Genomic DNA, 22,868 nt, shown 5'->3' on the forward strand with positions numbered 1-22,868 from the left:
TATATCCATTTGGAGACTTCATTTAAGCTTTTTAAAAGCAATTTATTTCACACACCACTGAAACAATACATTCATAAATCACTCGGCAAACCCTCATGTGCTGTTGCATTTAAGACCAAACTCCTCCATGTTCACGTTCTCCACAAATCAAATCCCCCAAGACGAAAAAATGATATAAAATGCAGAACTGAAAAACCCAAACTGCATCACTTAGTGTAAACAGGACGCTTAGTCTTGCTTGTACCTTTCAGAACACCTATACATTTTTTACATACTTGATAAAAATACCCTTCCAGCATTTTTAACTCAAAACTAGCCTTATAGGAGCAGGACACATCATTCATATAAAAATATATGCGTTCTGCATCCACTTCAAGCATTGCAGCTAGCTCTGTAATTTCATCTAGTTCCAGTTTCTAATTATGTTTGGCACTGTCTTAAGTGTGCAACAGAGACCAAGACAACACAGTTTTTTCCTTCACTCGAATATACAAATATTCAAATTACAATGCATATTTTTGTGAGGTTTTCGAGACCCGCTGAGACGATCGACCACATTCAGTTGCTTAACCACATAAAATACCTACAATGGTTGCAGCATGTCGGGCTCCATTCAAAACCACTGCTCATTCAGTTTCTACTGCATACTGAACTGGCTCTAGGGTGAACTTTAGAGTTAATAAAGGGATAGTTCACCAAAAAAGTTAAAATTAACAATTAAAAATGAGAAGAACGTTGGTAATCCAACAGTTAGCCATTGATTTCCATAGTATTTATTTTTCCACACTATGGACGCCAATAGCTAGTCAGCCGTTTGGTTACAGTTGACAGAAAATGGTAGCCATTGGCTTCCATTTTTTACTTCCCATACTATTCTATGTAACCAAACACAGCCTTTCATAGTATAGAAAATAAAACGCTATCGAAGTCAACTGTCAACAGTTTGGATACAACTGACGGTAGCCATTGCCCTCCATGGTATGGGAAAAAGATTATGGATGCTAATGGCTACCATCATCTCTTTGGTTAGAGCTGAAAGATGATAGCAGCTATTGGCTTCCTTATTTTTTTTTCATACTGTTACTATTGCCTTCATTCATATGGAAAAGAAAACACTATGGAAATCAATGGCTACCGTCAACGGCAACCATACAGTTGACAGTAGCCATTGATTATCATAGCGTTTTATTTAGATAGCTATAGTATTGGGGAGAAAAACAATGGAAGTCATTTTTTTTTCTCGATACTTTACTATGGATACTATAATATACTATTGTCAACCATAACCAAATAATCGATGACAGCAATTGCCTTGCATAGCACGAAAAAAGAAACAGAACACTATGGAAATCAATGACTACCATCACCTGTTTATATATAGTTGAGGGTAGCCATTGACTTTCATCATATTTTTTTCCATACTATGAAAAGCAATGGCTACCATTACATTTTTGGTTACCAACGTTCTTCAGATGTCTAATTTTGTGTTAAAGAAACAGAATAAATGATGACAGATTTTTAGTTTTGTTAAACATATCAAAAAACAGATATAGTTAATTAGCCAACTAGATTGTCACATATCAGTGCTGTTTTTTACCAATAACTGATGATCGTAGACGTTATTGACGGTTCTTGTTTTAAACATGGGTTTAAAGATACTAACATACCCATGCAGTGCAGAACATGTTGTTCATTTTTTGAATATTAATGGTTTAATGTAACGTCCACTGCATAAACATTGTATTTTAAACAGTATAGGCTCAAAACGAAAGAAAATTAAACACTGAAAATGAGATAACATGGCATAAGTAGACACCATGTTTAATTTGACTTTTCCAAAAATGTTCCAGTTGTGAAAACGCAACAAAAATGGTACAACGTGTTAAAAAGACGTGAGTCTGTCATTGGCGACAAATTCAATTTGGCATCTACTTTAACTGAAATGTCTCATTGTTAATCCTAAAAAACAACTGCGAGAAATGAGTGGTGACCTTGAGAGTTTTTGTTTTTTTTTGGCAGGGTTTAAACTGTGATAAATAAAACCTCACTCGACACACAGCAGAGATAGCAGCAGAAACCAGACAGACAACGGACACCTCGTCGTAAAGAATCGGCTATATCTAGAAAAAAAAATACAAAAATTAAGCTGATAATAACGTCACATCATGGCTTCAGTTTAAACTCCATGAAAGTCATCATGGAAGACCAGTCATTCCCCTATTCACTTTAACACACACATTCACACACACACACGCGCGCGCGCAACATGCGGCCTATCGCTTGCATTCTCTCCGTCGCCGTCCTCCGAGTGTTGTTGCGTCTAATCGATTAACGTTCACTCATCGTCAAAGTTCTGCTGGAGCAGGAAGTTTGCGGCGAGGTTTTCGTTCTTCTCGCAGGCGAAGTAGGCTTGGATGACGAGTCCCTCTGGAAACCCCAGAGCTTTTAACTAGAAAACAGAACGCAATGTTAAAACACGCAGTGTTTCTATTTTACCTTTAAGTCAAATAAAATTGATAGCAAATGTCATTCCATGCTGACTTTGAAAAACGTCTATTTTTGTAATTCGTGTAACCAGTTGGTATCCAGTAAAACTAAATTTCACATTGAGACACTACGTCTTTAAGTCAAACTTTCGCAGTTGTTCGCGCACCCTCTCGATGGCCTCCTTCTCCTGCGGCGTGACCTGGATGTAGTTGGTATGTGGTGCGCTGGGAGCTTCAGCGGCTCCGGCCTCGCCTCCGTGCGGCTCGTTCAACATCTGCACGAATCGCTCCTGATGCTGCGTGATTTGCTGCACGGGAAAAGAAAATAAAACAAGCGCAGATTGAGCGTTGAGCGTCCAATCGCAGCGGCTCGGCGCTAAGCTCCACCCACCTGCAGGAGCTGGGGGTTGTCTCGGCCGAGCTGCTGCAGGAGCGCCGGGAGCAGAGCCGGGTTCTGCTGGATGATCTGACGCATCTGCTGGAACTGAGGCTGGTTCCTCAGGAACTCCAGCGGGTTCGCCGAGGCCTGCGCCGCTCCCGACTCCGCACCTGTTCGCACGACAGAAAGAGCTGTATGAGTCTGGAAAAAGTGAAAAGATTTTTCCATTTTCTTTGTTTCTTACTGCGCTGTATTATGCAACACTGTCCTTTCTGACTACTTCTGAAAGTAAACCAAGTCATCCAATTCAAAGTGTCTGTGGACCCTCACAAAATTAGCCAAAAATCGACATTATAAATATATACATTTTGCAAAGAATTGTATTTAAATTTTTTTGTATGTTAAGTTAAATAATTGTATTAAAATAATTATGCGCATCACCGTTAACGCTAGTTTGGGGGCAGGTTTTATCGAGATATTAAGCTTTATGCTTCCTTGCCTAATGAACGTCAGCGATGCCCACGAGCGTAAATAAAGACTTCTTCATCAGCTGTGCTACCGAAATAACGCAAGGCGTCAGCTGCAGGGCAAACGGGCGTCTATTTCCACACGTGCTGAACACATGTCCACTCACCGGCTGCGGCGGGCGGCGGCTGAGGTCTCTGTGGTGCTGGAGGGGTGGGGTTGGACACCGGCGTGGGCCGCACTACTTCCTGCGGCGGCTGCTCCGATTCTGTGGGAATACCCTGAGGAACGGACAGTAACGGCTCAGTGGCTTTGTGAATCGGAGCAGGGTTGACCGCATTGTCTTTATTAATATTAATTACATGCACAATTTATTGGTGATATTCTAAAGAACATTAAAATAAAGAAATAAACGTGGCTTAATAGATTGCTATACAAAGTTGGTTTGATGATCAAAATGGTTGCAGTCTTCCGGTTTTTGTTTTTTCTTGTCTTAAGCGATTTTAAAGCGATTTTAAAAGTTGAGCAATAACCTAAACAACATATTAAGCACGCTGCAACACAAAAGGAAGTCGCAAAGCGCAACAGCTTTACTATAGTAAGTCACTTGTATCTCTCACCATAAGCAGGTACTCCACGGCTCTGTCCGGATTGTTATAACTCGCTCGTAAAGCGGCGATCACCTGCTCTCTCTCATAACCCATTGACATGATTTCCGCAACCAAATTCTCATACGCTTGACCTGTAACTAAAGAGACGAAAGGCGACAGACGTTAAAGTCGAGTTCTTTTCTCGAAGAAAAACCGAAAAAACCAAACGTACCTAGTATGGAGGCGGCTGCTTCTAAAAGACCCAAATCATCTGTAATGCTGAACAAACAGATGACGAATTGAGAAATCGTTATTCTTTGAACGAGTTTGGTATTTTTTGCGGGTGTGGTCGTACCTGGCCTCTGATTGGGCGATGGCCTGCTCCTCTTGGGCTTCCTGGTTCTCCTCCTCTGAGATCGGAGCGGGAGTCGCGCTAACAGGCTCAGGTTTGTCCTCAGCGGGCTCCGACGCAGCAGGGGGCGCTGTGACGGGTGGTGCGGGCTCCGCTGATGCCGCCGGTTCTATGGGAGCGGGAGCGGGGGCCGATACAGGCACTGTAGATGCAGCAGGAGGCGCAGCGGGAGTTGAGGGCGTGTGTTCAGGGGTCTCGTCGACAGTTGCGCTAACGGTAGCGGCAGCTGCCGGCGCGGGAGCAGGAGCTTGTGAAGGTGCTGCAGGTTTGGACTGTGGAGAAAGAAACACAACTGCACAGAGAACTATAGAAACCTGCTAATGAACTTTAACAAAGCTTCTATCCAACGTTGCGATTAACTTATAATAAAATTTGGGAGAAATGTGGAAAGACGTGCAAATGGCAAATTGGTTTTTCTTCCAAAATAAACTTGTCCGCAAATGAAACGCAATAAGAATCGCGATCACGTTATCTTACGTTTGTATGACGTTTGTATGACGTTTGAACGCAATCTCGTGACCATGTTCTGGGAAGTAATCATGCCAAATTTATTTAGTAAGGGTACAATTTTTACAAAAACATTCGCAGTAAAAATTTTTATGTTTTTTTACAAAATTTGCGTTGTAAAAATGATCCTCGTTAACACAGATCCACCAAAATGACTTAAGTGTGCATACCAGGCCACAAATTCGTATTATTTTGAAAATTTCGTATGAAGGATCTGTCAAAGAAACCACATCTCGCTATATGCAACATCCCAAAATGTAAAATTTCAAAAACGTTTTTGAGGCTATGATTTAAATGAAACTTGAATATACATGTAAAAAATGCAATGAGCTTATGAAGAACTGTGAGAAATAAAACAGGTTTACCTTTGTAACCATCACCACGACGAAGTTCTTCTCATCTATCTTATATTCTTTTAGAGGTATATCGTCATTCAAAATTTTGCCTGCGTTTTATAGAGAAAAACACAAAATACGACTTAAATATCGAAGAGGATCTTATTAAGATTGGAGAAGGATGAAGACAAATTTGGCAGTAATTATATAAGCTTTGCGATGGCAGAAATAACCAATGTAAAAAAAAAAAAACAGACCTGCATAGATTAGTTTTTGACCGACAGCTGGAAAAGCATCTTGCCCCTTTTCTTCCTCTATCTTCTCTTTAAGAGCTTTTACCTGTATTTTCAAAATACAACAACAGAATTTAATCAGAAACCACTTCAAGAAAAAAAAGAGACTCAAGAACGGCATGATTACGAAACTATCCTCAGGAATCAAAGCAATGAATTCATATGAGCATATGCTGAATTATGAAGTCATTTGATCTTATTGCTTTATGCAAACACAGTCAAAATGATACTGCATTATCTAGACGCATAAAAAGAATTTTCACCCTAAATTACTTTCTAATACTCATTGCAAAAGAACCCATTAAGAAAAACCAGCCATTTAAATGTTTAAGATACATTTATTAGACTTATTAAACATAAACCCATCATAACGTAAATACAATCCATACCAGTAATGCATTGTCATTCTAGGAAAACAAGAAGGATGGCAAGCTGTTTTAATATTCATTTATAAAAACTAACTAGCGCGCACCACTGCGTATTCTGGTTATTAGTAGCATTTTTAGTAGCTTTTTAACCGTTCTAGTAACATTTGCCAAACTATACGGTACCCATTCATTACTAGACTTAGAAAAAATTTATTCTGCTAGCCACAGATAGCATACGTAACACATTTTTGATTTAGAAATATTACAATCTACTAAATGCAGATTAGTAAGCTGAGGCTGGCGAGGTATTGATAGAAATAAAGGTAACATACATATTTGCCTCTAATAAATAGTAAAACTACAAGAAGTACAGACCATGAGTTTGTAATTAACAAGAGTTTAGTGGCAAAAATTAGCATTTTTAACTCAATGCAATAGTCAGTAGAATAGTGACAAGCCCTAGTGTCTAATGAGTAAGCATTATTCACTATTGGAGTGACTAGCCTTCTAGAATAAGTCGTGATTAGTTATCAGTGAAATAGACAGTATGTACTTATCACTATTAGACTCCTTGCTGACGTTTAAGATAAGTAGTAAGTAACATTAACAAGACTAGTTAGTTTGATCGAATAGGTGTTTAAACGGCTTGCCACAAGGCGAGAGTGTAAACAGACCGTTAAAGTGAACAAAGCGACCGTTATTTTCAAATTAGCAGCCGTTAGAACGTGCGGCTCCGTGACGTCACCTGCTATAATGTAATATTGTACAATGACAGCGAGCGCCGCGCGCGCGGCAGCCGCCGGAGGCCGCGGCGTTTCCCAGCGCGTCATGCCCGCTCGCTGGCATGTTTACGCGGGCGCAGACGCGCACACTCACCGTCAGCTCCTCGTCTATCTGCACTTTGAACGTCTGCTGCTGGAGGGTCTTCAGAGTGATCGTCAGCATTGTTGTTCGAGCGCGAGACCCCACGAAATACACGAAGTGCCTTCGATGAGCGCGCGTGGAGATGTGACTCAGCTATCTTCAGGAGGGATGAGGCGCCTGTGTTACGGGAAGACGCCATCTACTTGCTGAATTGGACAAGACACATGGAGACGTGGACCTACGGACGTATAGTGACCCCTAAGAGTCTTATGAACGTCTGACTGGTATTATTTGAGATAAAACACCGAAGCAGCACAGGTTTTCTAGAGCTTTCCTCAGAACTTCCTTCAAAGTCCGTCAGTGACAAACATGCGTTTTCAACAATAGGCTTTATTTAATTGACTAGAGGCCACATTGTTGATTGTGAATCAAGATATAATGCATATTGGACATAACAATGGGCTTTTTTTGGTTCTATCATTTACTTCCTTCAAATAACTTGGTATTGGCATGAAAAAAGTAACATTTTCTGATAAGACCTAATTATATTTTAGCTAAAAAGGGGCCTGTTTCTTGTCACTTCGCAACCAAATTGAGCCCTGAAAATTCTTACATGACAATTAAATATAAACTATTAAAAAATATACTATTAATATATTTGAAACTTATTTAACCATTTAATTAAATATATTATAGTTAACCAATACAAAAAACCATGACATTTTTAAACAAATTAAAACAAAACTTCTGAAACCAAATTCTGATTTATCTTATAGTATTAAAATAGCTATAACTGGAAAAAAAAAAAAACACACACAAAAAAAAAAAAAACTAATGAACTTTAAATGACAAACACAAAAAAAAAAAAAAAAATCACTAAAACTTTAAAACCAGAATATATTATAAAAACAAATTAGGACAATTTAATACCCACAAAATACGAGCCAGCATTTAAAAATAAATCATTTATTTTAAAAAAGTGCAAATCCAACAAATGATACATTAGAATTTCACCTTGCGCAACTCGAGACAGAACAGAAACCCAAACATTAATTAATCTAAAGTTATCAGGTCGTACTATAAATGTGTTGGGTGGGTGGGGGCTTCTAGCAGCAAAACCAAAAGAAATCAGAGTTACAAGATGCGACATGTTTCTAGAAAAGGGCAGGGCCAAAAATTCACACCACATATATAAAGAAAAAGACATCAGAAACACATCAGATCTGCTCATTCAGAAGGAAACTACTCTTCACAACTCGTCTTTAGGGAGCGTATCGTCCTCATCCTCCTCTTCCTCCTCAGGAGGTTCTTCTGTGTGCTCATCCTCTTCTGGCTCATCCTCATCTTCACCGTCCTCGTCCTCATTATCGTCATCCTTCTTGCTCTTTTCCTCCTCTTCACGCTTCTTCCGTTCTTCCTCTTCCTGCAGGTCCTTCATTTTCTTTTCTGGTCCCTGATACATTAAAATAAATTCATGCCATCAGTATTTATGGAAAATTACTTCAAGTTTTTAAATTGTAACGTTGTCAGAAGACATAATTACCTTTGTTGCACCCCACGTTTCTGTACCAAATTTTTCAGCCTCCTCAACATCATCGGTGATCAGGAAGTTATCAAAGATCGTTCCAGTTTTTACCTGTGAGAAAGGTGATAAGATCACCAAAGCAATGGATAAAATCATTTTGTAATCTTGCATTTAACCACAAAATGGTTGCAATAAAATAAGAAAATTATGGACTGGTCAATGTTACCAGAGATAACCAAACCAAAATGGTTTAAAACCTACAAGTGACCTTTAATTACAATGCTGGTTTAACGGTATGCCAATCTAAACCATACCTGCCAAAGATCCAGTCCTAGAATGCCGATGTTCTCAAATTTGTAAATGGAGTCGTCTGGAGTGTATTCAGGGTTGTCGATTTCGGGGTGAATCCAGGTGCCTTTGTAGTTGGGGTTATCGATCTGTTTTGGTTTCCACTCACCCTACATAAACATAGCTTTGTTAGCCGGTTGGTAAAACTGGTTCCTGCATAAATGCAGTATCACTCTGATTGAGAAGATCAATTAGGTCTTGAAAACACAGTAGAAATGTGAAACAACCTGAACGCTATAAAAAGACACAATATTGTGAATAAATCGTGCTAAGAGACTTCTTGGAAAGTCTAAGCCAACCTAAAGTGCTTTTTACTAGTCTCCCAAGTGCTTAAACGATCAAATTGACCGCTTTATGTTTGGTTGATCATACAATATTCGGATCTTCTATGTGAAAACATCTCCGATTATGACATTTTAACGGTAATCACTCTCAAAAATTCCTAGAAAACTCCAAACCTACTTGGTTTTAAACCTGTAAGCCTCTTCTGGCAGCTTAATCTGCAGAAAAGACTAATCTAAAGTGGTCTAAAGTCTAAAACCGTCAAACTAGACCAATCTGACCACTTTGAAGAGCTTTAGGTTTGGTAGATCTTGAAATATCAGGATCTTCTACATAAGAACATATCCTACAATGGGATGACAACATTAACCCAAACCAAAACCTTCTTCTTGAAGCCCACCCTGCAGAACAGACTACTCTTAAGTGGTCTTAAGTCTAAAACCTTCAAACCAGACCAATCCGACCACTTCAAAGCCCCTTATAGCTTCATGTTCGGTAGATTTTGAAATATCAAGCTCGTCTATGTGGGGACTGTCGTTGTGTACCTTGTACTCTGGGTTCGGGATCATGGCGGGTTCCCATTCTCCATCCATGTCTTCATCCCAATCGTCTGGTTTCTTGGCATCAGGGTCGGGAATGTTCTCGGGTTTGTCCCAATCCTAAATATAAAAAAAAAAGTTAAAAACATTGGATTAAAGTCTAAAAACAGCTTGTAAAAAATACTGACACTACAGCTTTGTCAGCTGATAATGCACCTCAGGTTTTGTGTCTTCGGGATCGTCGATTTTCGCCCGGTCGTCCCAATCCTCTGGCTTCTTGGCCTCGGGATCCTTGATCTTTTTTGATGGAAGGAAATCCCAGTCTTCCTCCAGAGAACCCGATTCTACCTTCTCGTTGTCGATTTTGACTTCGTACGTCTGGTCTGGCCGCAGGATCAGCGTATACAGGTGCGTGAGTTCATCGTCCTGATGGGTGCGAGCGGAAGAATTAAATGTTATCAGCTGCGATTAAATCTTGAGGTATTTCAATTACAGTAATAACACGTACTTTGCATTTGATGTCCTTCTTGATTAAGTGGTTCTGGCCCTTGTAGTTGAAAATGACGTGAACTTTCTTGGTGCTGTAGCCACAGATGTCGGGTCCTAGAGGAAGATCAAAGTGAAAATGATAAGAACAGTGAAAGTGAAAGTAAACGCTAAGAGTTTGGATGTCAATGCTGTTGACGTTTTGCTGGCTCTCTTGGAAGAAAGCGACATTTTATTCCACCGATCACGACTTACCGAACATGACGTAGTACTGCGATTCGCCGTGCATATCATTCTGGTCCAGGTCGGCGGGGAAAATCTTCACGTACCCACCACCGCAGTCGATCTTCTGCTCATGTTTCACAGTGAACTGGACGACAAGCGGTTTACCCTCATTACTGAACGAGTCAAAGCGACTGGATAGAGCGTAAAACCGGGCGTCCTGACTCGTCTGCAGACCTTTAAATGGAAAAAAAACACAGCATTATTTTAAGCCGTCTCACACCGACTTCTCATTTGCATTTTCTTTTAAGATGAATACATTTGCATGAGCAATTGAGCGCTGGCGAAAGAAGCCGTGACCTCTGACCTTTATCGAGCTCAGCATCGCCGTAGAATTTCCCTGAGGTCAGTTTCCACTGGCCGTAGTCGGATTTGTGTTTGGATTCCACCCATCGACTTTTCCAACCATCTGGAGAGACGAAGCGAAGATATAAGATCAATGTTACTTTTTGCAGCTTATTTGAAAAAGTTCTTTCGCTGTCATCCAGCAATAATGTTAGGTTATAACATTAAATAAAGATATGGAACATATTTGTTTGCACAACAACACTTTAATAGTCTAATAATAGTGAACTGAAACCAAAACCTCACACTTTAATACAACAGATATTTCTCGTTTGTCATAATTCATAAGCAACCTTGAGCATTTAATCAAAATTTCACAAACCGTGGATTTTCAGCACGACCCGTTAAGTGTTAAAACACAGTCTAGCGTGCAAATACAGTAAGTGAAAGCGACACTGGCGGAACGACACAAACAGGCTTTCCTCGCAGAAATGCACGAAAGTAAAGTTGCTCGACACCTCACAAAAAGTCGATGAAAAAGCATTTCCCAAATAAAAGAAGCTTACAATTCACTCTCATCTCAATAAAGCGGCGACAACGTAACTGATGTCATGCACGACCGAAGAAGCGACATTTACCTCCGTCCTGAAATTGCTCTTTGAAATACACGTCTGCATACGCGGCAAACGCCAGGGCGGAGAAAGCACACTGCAGCAGCGACCCGCATCTCTGCACCGTCCAACGACCCGAAGTAGAAGAAGATCCCGGTGTGATAATGAATGGCGCTCGGGCTAAAGATCAGTGAAATATGGCTCGGTTGTGTTCCTGCACAGATGGCTGAGAACCATTGGCCCGACGCGCAGCCAATCAGAGGAGACCACGAGTGAGGAGTCAGAGCCGAGGGCGGGGCCTCGGGGAAGTCAGTGACGTGAACGCCAAGGAAGTGTGTAGAAATAAAAACAAGTATAGTGAGATTCTTCTTGTGATCGTAAACTGATCGGCGTGCATGGCTATATTTTATGTAAGCAAACTGAATAATTGCAAACATGTTATTTTAGATGGTCGTCCTGATTAACAATTTAATTGTTAATATAAAAGTAACAGATGAAAGATGATCTTACGATGATGTTTTAATAGTGTAAAACTATAATTCACTACATAATAGCTCAAGCACTGCATAATAATGATAAAAAGACAGACTCGAACCTCAGGGTAGGAAAGGATAGACAGATGCAAAGTCACCAAGTAAGGGAAAAATCTGCAGTAAAAATGAAAATAAACGAAATATTATTAGGTTTTAAATTCGATAATCCTGTCATGCCAATTCTAATATGTCAGTGTAATAAAGATCGACATATTATAAACTTAATACTTTAGCCGCAGATCACTTTATAACGCCTTGGCAAATAAATACAGATTAATAGCCTATATGATAAATAGATAAAAATAAAAACTATAAGCGAAATGGCATTATCTTTCTTATTGTGCGTGTTCTGGATCTGATGTCATAACGCAGAATGACAGCAGCCACGCCCACCTGAGCAGAGTTTTGAGTAGATAAGCCGTGTCATGGGCTAAGACAAGGCTAATTATAATATTTTACCTGTAGCTGTTAAACCAATTTAAAAAAACGGATAAACCGTCCACTGTGATAAGGCGCTTAATTAAACATCCTACATGTGCAACAAAAAGAAAATTAAGCTACCTATAACACTTTTAGTGCTACTACTGCTATTACCTAAATTATTTTACTAAAATTAGTCAAAACCGCCGCGAAGGTGATTTTGCCGCCATAAAGTTTCCGCAGAATTCCGAGAATAACCGCATTAATAAAAGGCGGTGAAAAGGCGGTTTAGGAGATTGAAATCTACCAATAAGATCAACTAAAGTAGTTTGAAGTTTACATTTGAAATACATTTAAAAATATCCTAAAGAACACAAATATTTGGATTAATAACTGAATCTCTGTAAAGATCAATCAGAAATGGTTTTCCTCACGAAGGTCTTTTTCAACTTGTTACAATTTGTTTCAAGGCCATAATACGACTAATATTATTAATAATTATATTTTTGAGTCCCCTTTGGGCATTTTGGCCACTAGGTGTGAATAAAAATAGGCTTTTATTTCAGTTTTCTAATGTTAAACTAAGAAGAGCTTTTCAGTTAGCTTATCAAAAGCGTCTGGCTTCTCTACTGAGACCACAAGAGGGCGCACCGAGCGAAATATTCTTCAAAGCCTAATAAAATAGGACTATAGCTTTGAAAGAAAACGCTAAATTTAAACTAGATCATATCTCTCCATTCGTTTCGCGCTAAAACTATCAGGAGGCTAAAAAACCGGGAAAAGTCACGTGACATTCGATCAAGACAAACTTACTACAACGAAAGTAAAATACAACAGACCTATCAAAGTTATGAAATTGACACACATTTCTGCAGTTTTCACATTTGCCTTTGCGTTTCAATATCGTCAGTCTTTCCTCAAAATAAGGAAATCTTTTTTTCATTTAAAATGGGTATAAAACACTTTCCATACCAATAAACTCAAAAGTTGGCAGCCTTGACATGTGTCCAAAAAGGCATATTCTGTGTTCGCAATATAAAATCAATACATGTAAAATAAAGACCTTTTTTTTTGGAACACCGAGAACGAAGAGCGCGGGAAATCAGACAGGACTAATCTCTCCTGATAACAGGCTGATTCAGACTGAACCAGTAGATGATGTTGTTGATCCGCGGACAAACTCAGAGATTTAAAGAGTCATGTGAACGGACTGCTTTGCATTGAAAACACCAATAGTACCCATAACAGCTGAAATAAATAGTTAAAATATCCATATACTTTATAGAGGAGGCTCTCCCCTGTTGAAAAGAAGAAGAAATATAGCTAATAAAAGATGGAAAGGCTCTGATCTTGTGCACCAAAAAAAATGACATTTCATGACACAATAAAAGTAGTATTTTTAAAATGTGCAAATAAGTGGTGTTTTCCACAGCAGCATGTTTTATTAATTAATTTATTTAGCCTCATAATAGGAAGGTATGTAGACATGAAGAGGGGTATGGGACATTGGGGAAGGTATGTAGACAGCAAGTGAAGAGGGGCATGGGACATTGGGGCATTGGCTGTTATTAAAGAAGAAAATTGATTGATGGATGCAAAGAGCATTGATGGATCAGAACGCAAATATTATGCACTGCTGTTTCTATCCGCCATCTTGCCCGAAAAATACTTAGAAATCCATGTTAAAATGGGACTAGTATGACGCTTAAGTTAAAACACCGAACGTTAAATATTAAAATAATATGTTAAAATGTGTGATCTCATCACTCTGTGGACAAAATCCTGTGAACTTCAGCCCGATCGGCGTCTGTTTATGCAGATCTGTTTTCTTTAAAAATGAATTTAAAAGCTGAGAGTCTCGAGACCTTGTTTAACATCAGAAATAACCAGTTCGGTTTCCTCTTTGCGATGTATTTTTCACTGTGTGAGAACGCGTGTTGTGTGAGATGCAGAGATGTTTGAAAGCGACCCTTCTTCAGAAAGCCACATTTTGTACGTTCAGTAAACCACATATTTCCATCTCAAAACATCTCTAAATTACGACAGACGCTTTCACAAAAGTTCATAATGAGATCTCTGGCTTCTGATCGACTTTGTTACATACTCGTTTTCCGTAACTTTATCTAACTTCAAACCTGCAGAACGGAGTTTATCGAAAATGTAATCTTTAAATCACGTTAAAAATACGTTTAATGATTTAAACGTTAAGATAATATTCTGGAGATATATATATATTCTATATATATATATATATATAAAAATATTTAATATACAACACAAAAACTTTATTGTAGTGGTCCAAAGACGTATATAAAGTATATATAAAAGTTTTCATCTCCAACTTTTATTCAAAACATTTTTCAAATGATATAATTCCTGATGTTTGTCACATATTAAAGCTTTACACTTTACACTTTATCTCTCACACGTCTGTCTCTTTATCATCACGAAAATCTGCACGCTTTTGCCGATCAGACATTTTCAAATGTATTCTGGGCCTGTATGAAAGCTAATATCAGAAGAGTAAAACATTAAAATAGATATCAGTATTTGCTGATGTTATTTATATTTACATGTATTAGCAGAAGAGAAAACAAGAAACAGTTCACACACAAACGTCCAGCAGAAGCTGTTTAACAGATCAGACCACGATGTTGAAACCATGAAACAATAACATTAACTGAAAAAGAAAAAAATTATATATTTGATATTTATACCACACCCCTGCGCTAAACCTACCCACCCCTGAACAATATAACACACACACACACTGGTAAATATGCGTGAAGTCACAGGTATTTATTGCAAAAACTGACCATAAGCAGTATAAAAGCATTACAAACAAGTCGTGTTGCAAATGTTGAAAACGATCCCGCTCTTTTAACGCCCTCACGTCTCATTCAAAAAGATCATATTCATCATATTTGCATATAAATTATGCAAAAAGTGACCCGATCAAGCAGCTATATGTGAGATGTTGTGTGCTATCGTAATTCCACAATAAAAAAAATTACGGTAACAAAATACGATAAAATTTAAATTTACAGTTAAATACCGTAATTTCATTAACTAATGTAATGTTAATATACCGACCTATTGAAGGATTGAAATCTGTTTTGTACCATTTTTGATGAGAAAGTCACACGATGAACCAAAACCCATCACAAGCAGCTTTTAAACATGAACGTATATAGAAGCTCATGTCATTCACGCAAACACTAAACACCATCACGGTGAGCAACTGAAATATGCAATAAATATTCATTTAAAAACATTAGATGTAACATACAACCTTAATAAACATAACTGATAAGAAAAACATAGACGAAACATAGATTTTAAAGAAAAACTTGCAATGCAGGGAATCCTGGGAACTTCAGTTTAAGTTTTCCCCTTTTAAATTTTACATTACCATTAAATTTTACATTTACCATTAATCATTTAACAGGTTTTTTCCTGTTGCATTTTCACAGTTTTTCTCTGATAAAACCAGTTATTAATACAACTGTAATAATAGAATTATTACACAAATGAACAGAGGTCTTCAACCCTGTTCCTGGGGACCGTCCCATACAGTTTAGCTTCAACCCTAATCAAATACACCTGATGCAGCTTGATGTTGAAAGAAAGAGTACAAACTCAGTCATTATGACAGAAACACTACAAGAATAAAAAAACACACATGAAGAACCAATAAAGAACGACGTTCTGCTTTAGATTTCAATACTTTCTGAAAAAGACAAACATATAAATTAAATGTCACAATTTATAATGCAAAAACAATTGAGAAATGCGATCATCGGTCACGTACCTGTTGTGTGAATATGTGTTTGATGTTGTTTATCTCTTCTGGATCTTATGTCATAAACTAGAAGAAGGACGGTAGCCACGCCCACCAGTGCAGAGAGGGCCAATCGGATCACAGCTTCAGTAGAACCACAGCAGTGTTCAGAAACTGAGGAAAAAATACATCAATCTGAGATTAGCTCAGACAGTAAACACTAATATCAAGAATATTTAAAAAACAGGATAAACCGGGACACAGATTACACAGGGGACGGTATATATCATATAATTTAATACCATGTAAATTGTCCCTCTGCACTTGGTTTTTTAAGAGGAAAGTGGCTTTTTGCGCTAAGTGTAAGTAGCATTTAGATGTGTTTAAGGCAGCCAAGGGCACTTGGGACAAAAATTCCACTTAATTGGACCAAAATGCCCTTCTCAACATTTTAGGGAAATTTTAGTGAGGATGGGTAACTATTAATAACACTACTTTGTTTACATTTGCCATATGGTTGATCCTCAAGATAGCACCCACTAGCTTCATATCCTCATTTACTACATCCATATACCTCCTCTTTGCCTCCTGCCTGGCAGCTCCATGAAACGTCCAACATATCACTCTGATGTACTCCTTCCTAATCCTGTCCAACTTTGTCACTCCCAAAGGAAAACCTCAACAATCTTCGGCTCTGCTACCTCCAGCTCTGACTCCTGTCTCTTCCTCAGCGACACTGTCTCTAAACCATACAGCATATGTCCAGTCTTAGCACTTTCCTTTAATTCTTGCTGATGTTTTCCTATAACACAGAACTCCAGAAACCTTACTCCACCCATTCCAACCTGCCTCAACTTGCTTCTGTACCTCTATCCCACAGTCTCCATTACTCTGGACTGTTGACCCTAAGTACTTAAACCCCGTACCTTCTTCACCAGTCCATCACCAAAGCAAACAGGAAGGGGCTCAGAGCCGATCCCTTTTGTCTGACCTACAGCAAACCTCCCCACTGTCCTGCTCGTCTCATACATGTCCTGAATCACTCTGACATACTTCTGCTACTCCTGACTTCCTCGAACAGTACCACAGCTCTTGTCTTGGCACCCTGTCACACGTTTTGTCCAAACACACAGTGCAGCTCTCTCACCATCCCTATACTTCTTCATCAAAATTCTCAGAATTGCATCAGTTGTGTTCTTTCTGTGCACGAAGCCATACTGCTGCTCACAAATTTTCACTACCTTCCTTAATCTAGCCTCCACTACTCTTTTCCATAGCTTCACTGTATGGCTCATCAACTTTATCCCCCTATAGTTGCTGCAACTCTGCCCGTATTCTTTAAGATCGGCACTAATACACTTCTTCTCCATTCCTCAGGCATCTTTTCACTGTCTATAACCCTGTTGAACAAACTAGTTAAAAATTCAGACACTTCCAGACCTCCACCAGAATGTCATCAGGATCTACTGCCTTTCAACTTTTCATCCTCTTCAAAGTCTTCTTGACTCATTCTTTCTAATCCATTTTCTGTTCCACAAAGTTCACTCCTTCTACTCCTTTTCTCCCTTTTTTCTTCATTAATCAGCTCTTTAAACTACTTCTTCCAGCTCCTCTGTACACTCTCCTCACTATCCCTATCTTTCTTCACATCCTTCCCATCTTGATCCCTTTGCGTAGAAAACCTGTATGGATTAGTCTGTCTTTCCCTAGTGTCTAACCTAGTGTACAACTCATTGTATGTCTTCTGCTTCATCTTAGACACTCCTCTCTTTACTCTGCGCTGTAACTCTTTGTAATCCTATCTATTCTACTCAGTCCTGTCCATGTCCCACTTCTTCTTGGCTAACCTCTTCCTCTGGATACTACCCTGAACTTCTTAATTGCATCACCAAGTCTCCTTATCTACTTTCCTCCTTCCAGATGACACACCCGTAGCTTTCTTCCTTTCACCTTGATATCTTCCGCTGTAATTTATCTATAATTTCTATACTGACTGTAAACTTTTTAATTTTATAGTGTATAAAATTACCAAAGCCTTTTATTCCAGATAAATGCTGATCTTTGGATATTTCTATTAATCAAAGAATTCAGAAAAATGTTCTCAACCGTTTTTACCATTAATAACAATTAAAATATATATTTCTTGTGCGACAAATCAGCATTTCAGAAATGTTTCTGAAGGATAATGTGACAAGACTGGAGTATGATACTCACCATAAACAGAAACTCTGAAATCTTTTAATGACTGTTCTAGTTTAAATATCTGCAGTTTATAATCTCCAGCGTGTTGAGTTGTGGTGTCTGTGATGGTCAGAGATCCAGTTTGATCGCTCATCTTCAGTCTGTCTCTGAATCTCCCGTCAAGAACATCATCAAATACAGTCATGCTGTCGGTCTGTTTGTTGATTTCAGCGATTATAGTATTTTCATTCCCAAACCTCCACTGAATCTCATCATCATCCTTTATTTCTGTACGACCAGAATTGAGAGTGACTGAATCTCCTCCATCACTGATTTTATTTCTGTGTCACCAAAGACACACCAACAGAGAGAGAGTCTGTTACAAATTCAGACATTCTTGGAAATAGTTAAGGCAATTTCAAATGAATAATTCTATAATAAAAACAGTACAGTCTCGAAAAGCAAAATTATGTTTTAATATTGCATCTGGTGATAAAAAAATAAAACAGGTGGGATAAATATTTAACTCACCATAGACAGTGAGAGAGAAGAACATTTTTATATACTCGATCTCTTGTTCATAAGTTCCAGTATGTTTTATTGTGGTGTTCATGATGGTCAGAGATCCAGTTTGATCGCCCATCTTCAGTCTGTCTCTGAATCTCCCGTCAAGAACATCATCATATACAGTCATGATGTCAGTCGGTTTACTGATTTCAGCGATTAAAGTGTTTTTATTTCCAAACCTCCACAGAATACGCTTATTATTATAAATTTCAGTTTGCCAAGATTTGAGAATAGCTGAATCTCCCTCCATCACTGATATTTTTCTGTTTAATCAAACACAATGAACAAACAGTCTGTTTATAAATTCCGACTCTTAAAATTCTTTTAATTCTTCTTAAATAGTTTGAAAAAGTAATTTTCAAAAAAATAAAACAATAGGACTGTCACAAAAAGCAAAATGGTTGATTAACATTGCATTTTGTGATGAAAAATTAAAACAGGTGGGATGAATATTTAACTGACCATAGACATTGAGAGTGAAGAACACAGTTATATGGTTGATCCAAAGATTGTAAAGTCCATCATGTTTCATTGTGATGTTCATGATGGTCAGAGATCCAGTTTGATTGTCCAGCTTCAGTCTGTCTCTGAATCTCCACAAGAACATCATCATATATAGTCATGATGTCGGTCTGTTTATTGATTTCAGCGATTAAAGTGGTGTCATATGACTTCCACTGAATCACATCATTATCCGTTACCTTAGTAAGACCAGAGTTGAGAGTGACTGAATCTCCCTCCATCACTGATATTTCATCTGTATTAACAAACACACACATACGAAGAGAAACAGATAACAGACTGATGCTATTTACCAAAGTACGTAGTTCAAACTTTAATTTTGAAATGAATGATATCATAAAATAACAGAAGTGGTGTTTGGATTCATAACTGTAATTGACCAGCCGTTGACCAAACAACAGAAACCAATGGTCTTTTATAAATTATTGTAAAATTCAGACTGATATTATTAATTTTAGTTTTGTTTAGTCTCTGTTCATTCGTAAAGGATTCAGTCATGAGCAGTTGAATCTGTTTCTGTCACTGTTTCTCCAGATTTGTAGATTTACTGAGTCATCACACATGGTTTCAGCTTTTGTGAACGTTCAGGATTTTGGTCTTAATATTAAAATATAAAACAATTAAAAAATATTTAACTTACTGTAGACAACAAAACTAAAAGTCTTGTCCACACGGTTACCCTGCAGTTTATAGTTTCCGCTGTGATGAATTGTGGTGTTCATGATGGTCAGAGATCCAGTTTGTTTGTCCATCTTCAGTCTGTCTCTGAATCTCCGTCAAGAACATCATCATATACAGTCATGATGTCAGCTGTGACATTGATTTCAGCAATTAAAGTGTTTTCAATCCCAAACATCCAACGAATCTTTCACCATCCTTTATTTCAGTAAGAGCAGAGTTCAGAGTGGCTGAAGTTCCTATTTTCCTCAACAAGCTGTTAACATTATTGACATTCTCGTAGTTATAACCTGAGAAAAGATTAAATCTTTAACATCATTTGATGCTGATTTAATGAAACTCCACTGATATACTTTTAATGATTTAAATATGAAATTAATAATCTGGAGATGCACAAAGAGAAAACATATTGTATGAAAATATTTTGTTGCTGTACAGACTGGTGTCATTGTACAGAATTTTGTTGAGTTTTCTGCATTTTTATGAAGATGGAAAGGCCTGGTAGAGTTTAATCTTTAATATTTAAAGTTATTTTGAACATTTAAAAGTGTATTTAATATAAAATAACATTTGTTAGGTGATTAGGTTGTCATTGTTTGTTATAAAGCGTAGAAATGCTGACCATGTAGACTGTCACAAGTCACATACTCAACTGGTTTATTTGGGGTTTTTATCTTATGGGAAAATATCAGACATATCAACACTTGATGACATGCTAAACAATACATCTGCAGTACACATAACGATTAAGTTCAAATGTTCTCAACCCTGGCACATTCACAGCCTAACAACAAGGTCAACTGATCAACTCTATAACTGAACATCAAACTTTGAAAGGTCTTTCCTTTACTAAAAACACATTAAATAGCATTTAATTTCAACATTGATTCTACTGAAGTATGCTGGGAACTAGAAATACACTGCCCAGTTTCAATCAGCTTAACGTAAATGATTTGTAAAAGATTTTTCATTTGTTTTAACTTATTTTATTCAAGTAAACTGAGCAAAATCAATGGTACCAGAACAGGAACAACTGAAAGAATAAAAAAGCGCATATCAAACTCACCGCCTCCAGACGCCACAAACACAAACAGAAGAACACTAAGTTCAGAAACGTTTTCATTATTTCACTAAAAAGCTTGAAATGTCTGAAAACACTCAGGACCGAAGTGTGATATTTATCTGCTGAATCCTCCTCAAGATCAGTTGGTTTCCTCTCACACGCCTGTCTCGCTTATCATCACAAAAATCTGCAAGCTTTTGCTGATCTTACATTTTCAAATGAATTCTGGGCCTGTATGAAAACTAATATCAGAAGAGTGGGTAACACTTCATTTTAGAGTGTCATGATAGTGTTTAGGTACTTAGTAGTAGCTATCGGTTAGTAGCTATATATTTGTTGCAATTCAGCAACAAGCTGCGGTTTGCTTTTAGCTCGTTAGAGTTTCCCCTCTTTTCTTCGCTTTCCTTTGCTTTTAAATGCCGTAGTTTAAAAAAAGAACTATGCGTATTTTACTTTTACTTTAGCAGAAATGTGACATCAAATGCTTGAATTCAATTCAAGATACAAAATACAGTGTAGAACACAGAACTTTTATCAACAAAACTAATAATACCCACTGGCAGATCAAACCAGACACACTAATGTTTGCAAGGCAAAAAACCCCAAAAACATCACAGGATATATCTTAATTCATAAACCGGTTTTGCCTCTGTGTCGCCATCCATGTTTGAAAACCTGAAACTGCAGTCCCTTGTGGTATTGTATCCCATATGCCGGGTTGTGCTGAATCTATCAAACATCTTCAATGGTTTCAATCCACAAAGAAGTCAGGACAAACTCTTCAGAACTGGTTCAGTAATAAAATAACAGATCAATAATCTGTTGTGAAGTCAGTCAGTCATCTTTAATAGGTTTGATGTGTTTTACATCATGTGATGTGTTTTACATCAACTGAATTTCAACAATCACACAAATCACACAAATCAGTGGCAAAGACAGGAGCGAGACCCAAAGGCACTCGAGACATCAGACTGTCACGAGTATCTCATATTGCCGCTGTGGCATCATCTACCCCAGACATGGCCATGAGAAGGCTTGGAAAAACTGGTATTTTACCACCCCCTGTACAGCTCGAGAACAGATTTGAATCTTTAACGAATTTGGGTGAGGAATCCCCGAAAGTGACTGAGCAGGAGTCATATCAGCCAGTAGCTAACACCGCCACAAACAGGCACTCAAGGTCGAGCAGACAGCGGCGCTTCAGATCACAGAGCAGCCGAGCCCAGAACTCTGATAGTCGGAGACTCCATTATCAGAAACGCCAGGAGCAGAACGACAACTACATGCTGCTTTCCTCAAGCGGCCGTCTCTGATGTAAACTATGGACTTCAGAACGTTCTAATGAAGCACAAGACTGCAAAACGAGTCATCATCCATGTGGGGAAGAATGACATTCGTAAGCGAGCAGTCAGAACTCCTGAAGAGGGACTTCAGTGAACTTATCAAACACTTCAAAGAGTTGAAGTCCAGTCGTTCATCAGTGGACCACTTCCAGCAAGGGGAACAAACATGTTTTCACGGTTGCTTGACTGAATACTTGGCTACAAAGAACCTGCAGTCAAAAAGGAGTCAACTTCATCGACAACTTCAATCTGTTCTGGGGACACAGACAACTGGTTAAACTGGATGGCCTTCACCCAAACAAACTTGGTGCGAGTGTTAAAGGACAACATCTATTTTTCACTCCGCTATCCATCAGCAGAGTGTGCCAGTCCACTCAACATGAATGGCACACACACACCTGGACAAAGTATGGATGACGACAGGACTTCATATCAGCCTCAGAGTCATCATCTGGTCGACACATCCCACAAGGACACTGAAAACACCACAGAGCCACAACAAGCACTGTTTGTGGACACTATCACGGTTGAGCCCTGCCCGCAGAGCCCATCACAGACACAATGTGATGCACAACAACGGCTCAGAGCCGAAGGACGACTCTCTGGTAATCAGCCAGGGAAGCCAGGACAGCATAATTCTGCCACCAGAAACACCAATGCTCTGTTTACCAGAGACATTATCCCTCTCTCAAGCATCGCCACTTCTCAGCTTCTCACAAAAAA

The 22,868-nt window shown here is 38.5% G+C and overlaps 2 protein-coding genes and 1 long non-coding RNA gene across 3 annotated transcripts; all 3 read right to left on the reverse strand.

Moving 5' to 3' along the window:
- Window positions 1–21: 21 nt before the first annotated feature.
- Window positions 22–6,962, reverse strand: rad23ab (RAD23 homolog A, nucleotide excision repair protein b). Its single transcript, XM_043222699.1, has 10 exons — window positions 6,712–6,962; window positions 5,432–5,513; window positions 5,205–5,284; window positions 4,276–4,604; window positions 4,153–4,199; window positions 3,951–4,078; window positions 3,500–3,611; window positions 2,878–3,035; window positions 2,654–2,794; window positions 22–2,449 (listed from the first exon to the last, which is right to left on the reverse strand). Exons 1-10 carry the CDS (start codon window positions 6,778–6,780, stop codon window positions 2,336–2,338), a joined length of 1,260 nt encoding a protein of 419 aa, XP_043078634.1. The 5' UTR covers window positions 6,781–6,962; the 3' UTR covers window positions 22–2,335.
- Window positions 6,963–7,649: 687 nt separating this feature from the next.
- calr3a (calreticulin 3a) lies at window positions 7,650–11,234 on the reverse strand. The gene is given in 10 exon segments (XM_043222701.1): window positions 7,650–8,152; window positions 8,243–8,335; window positions 8,539–8,682; window positions 9,400–9,513; window positions 9,610–9,819; window positions 9,902–9,996; window positions 10,135–10,338; window positions 10,469–10,570; window positions 11,085–11,146; window positions 11,148–11,234. Coding segments are annotated over 10 exon segments (1,254 nt in total). The 5' UTR covers window positions 11,174–11,234; the 3' UTR covers window positions 7,650–7,948.
- Window positions 11,235–15,427: 4,193 nt separating this feature from the next.
- Window positions 15,428–18,118, reverse strand: LOC122327605. The gene is made up of 3 exons (XR_006247685.1): window positions 18,006–18,118; window positions 15,822–15,965; window positions 15,428–15,740 (listed from the first exon to the last, which is right to left on the reverse strand). It is a non-coding gene; the product is annotated as an uncharacterized LOC122327605 (long non-coding RNA).
- Between the last annotated feature and the right edge of the window lie 4,750 nt (window positions 18,119–22,868).

Source organism: Puntigrus tetrazona, chromosome 22 (assembly GCF_018831695.1).
Source record: "Puntigrus tetrazona isolate hp1 chromosome 22, ASM1883169v1, whole genome shotgun sequence".
Taxonomy (NCBI): Eukaryota; Metazoa; Chordata; class Actinopteri; order Cypriniformes; family Cyprinidae; genus Puntigrus; species Puntigrus tetrazona.

Excerpts from the sequence above, each read along its gene's own strand:
- rad23ab (XM_043222699.1), bottom strand. The coding sequence starts at position 6,780 with ATGCTGACGATCACTCTGAAGACCCTCCAGCAGCAGACGTTCAAAGTG. Across the intron at positions 5,285-5,431 it reads TCAAAAACTAATCTATGCAG|GCAAAATTTTGAATGACGAT; the intron begins GTCTGTTTTTTT and ends TATAAAACGCAG. Across the intron at positions 3,036-3,499 it reads GCCGCCGCCCGCCGCAGCCG|GTGCGGAGTCGGGAGCGGCG; the intron begins GTGAGTGGACAT and ends TCGTGCGAACAG.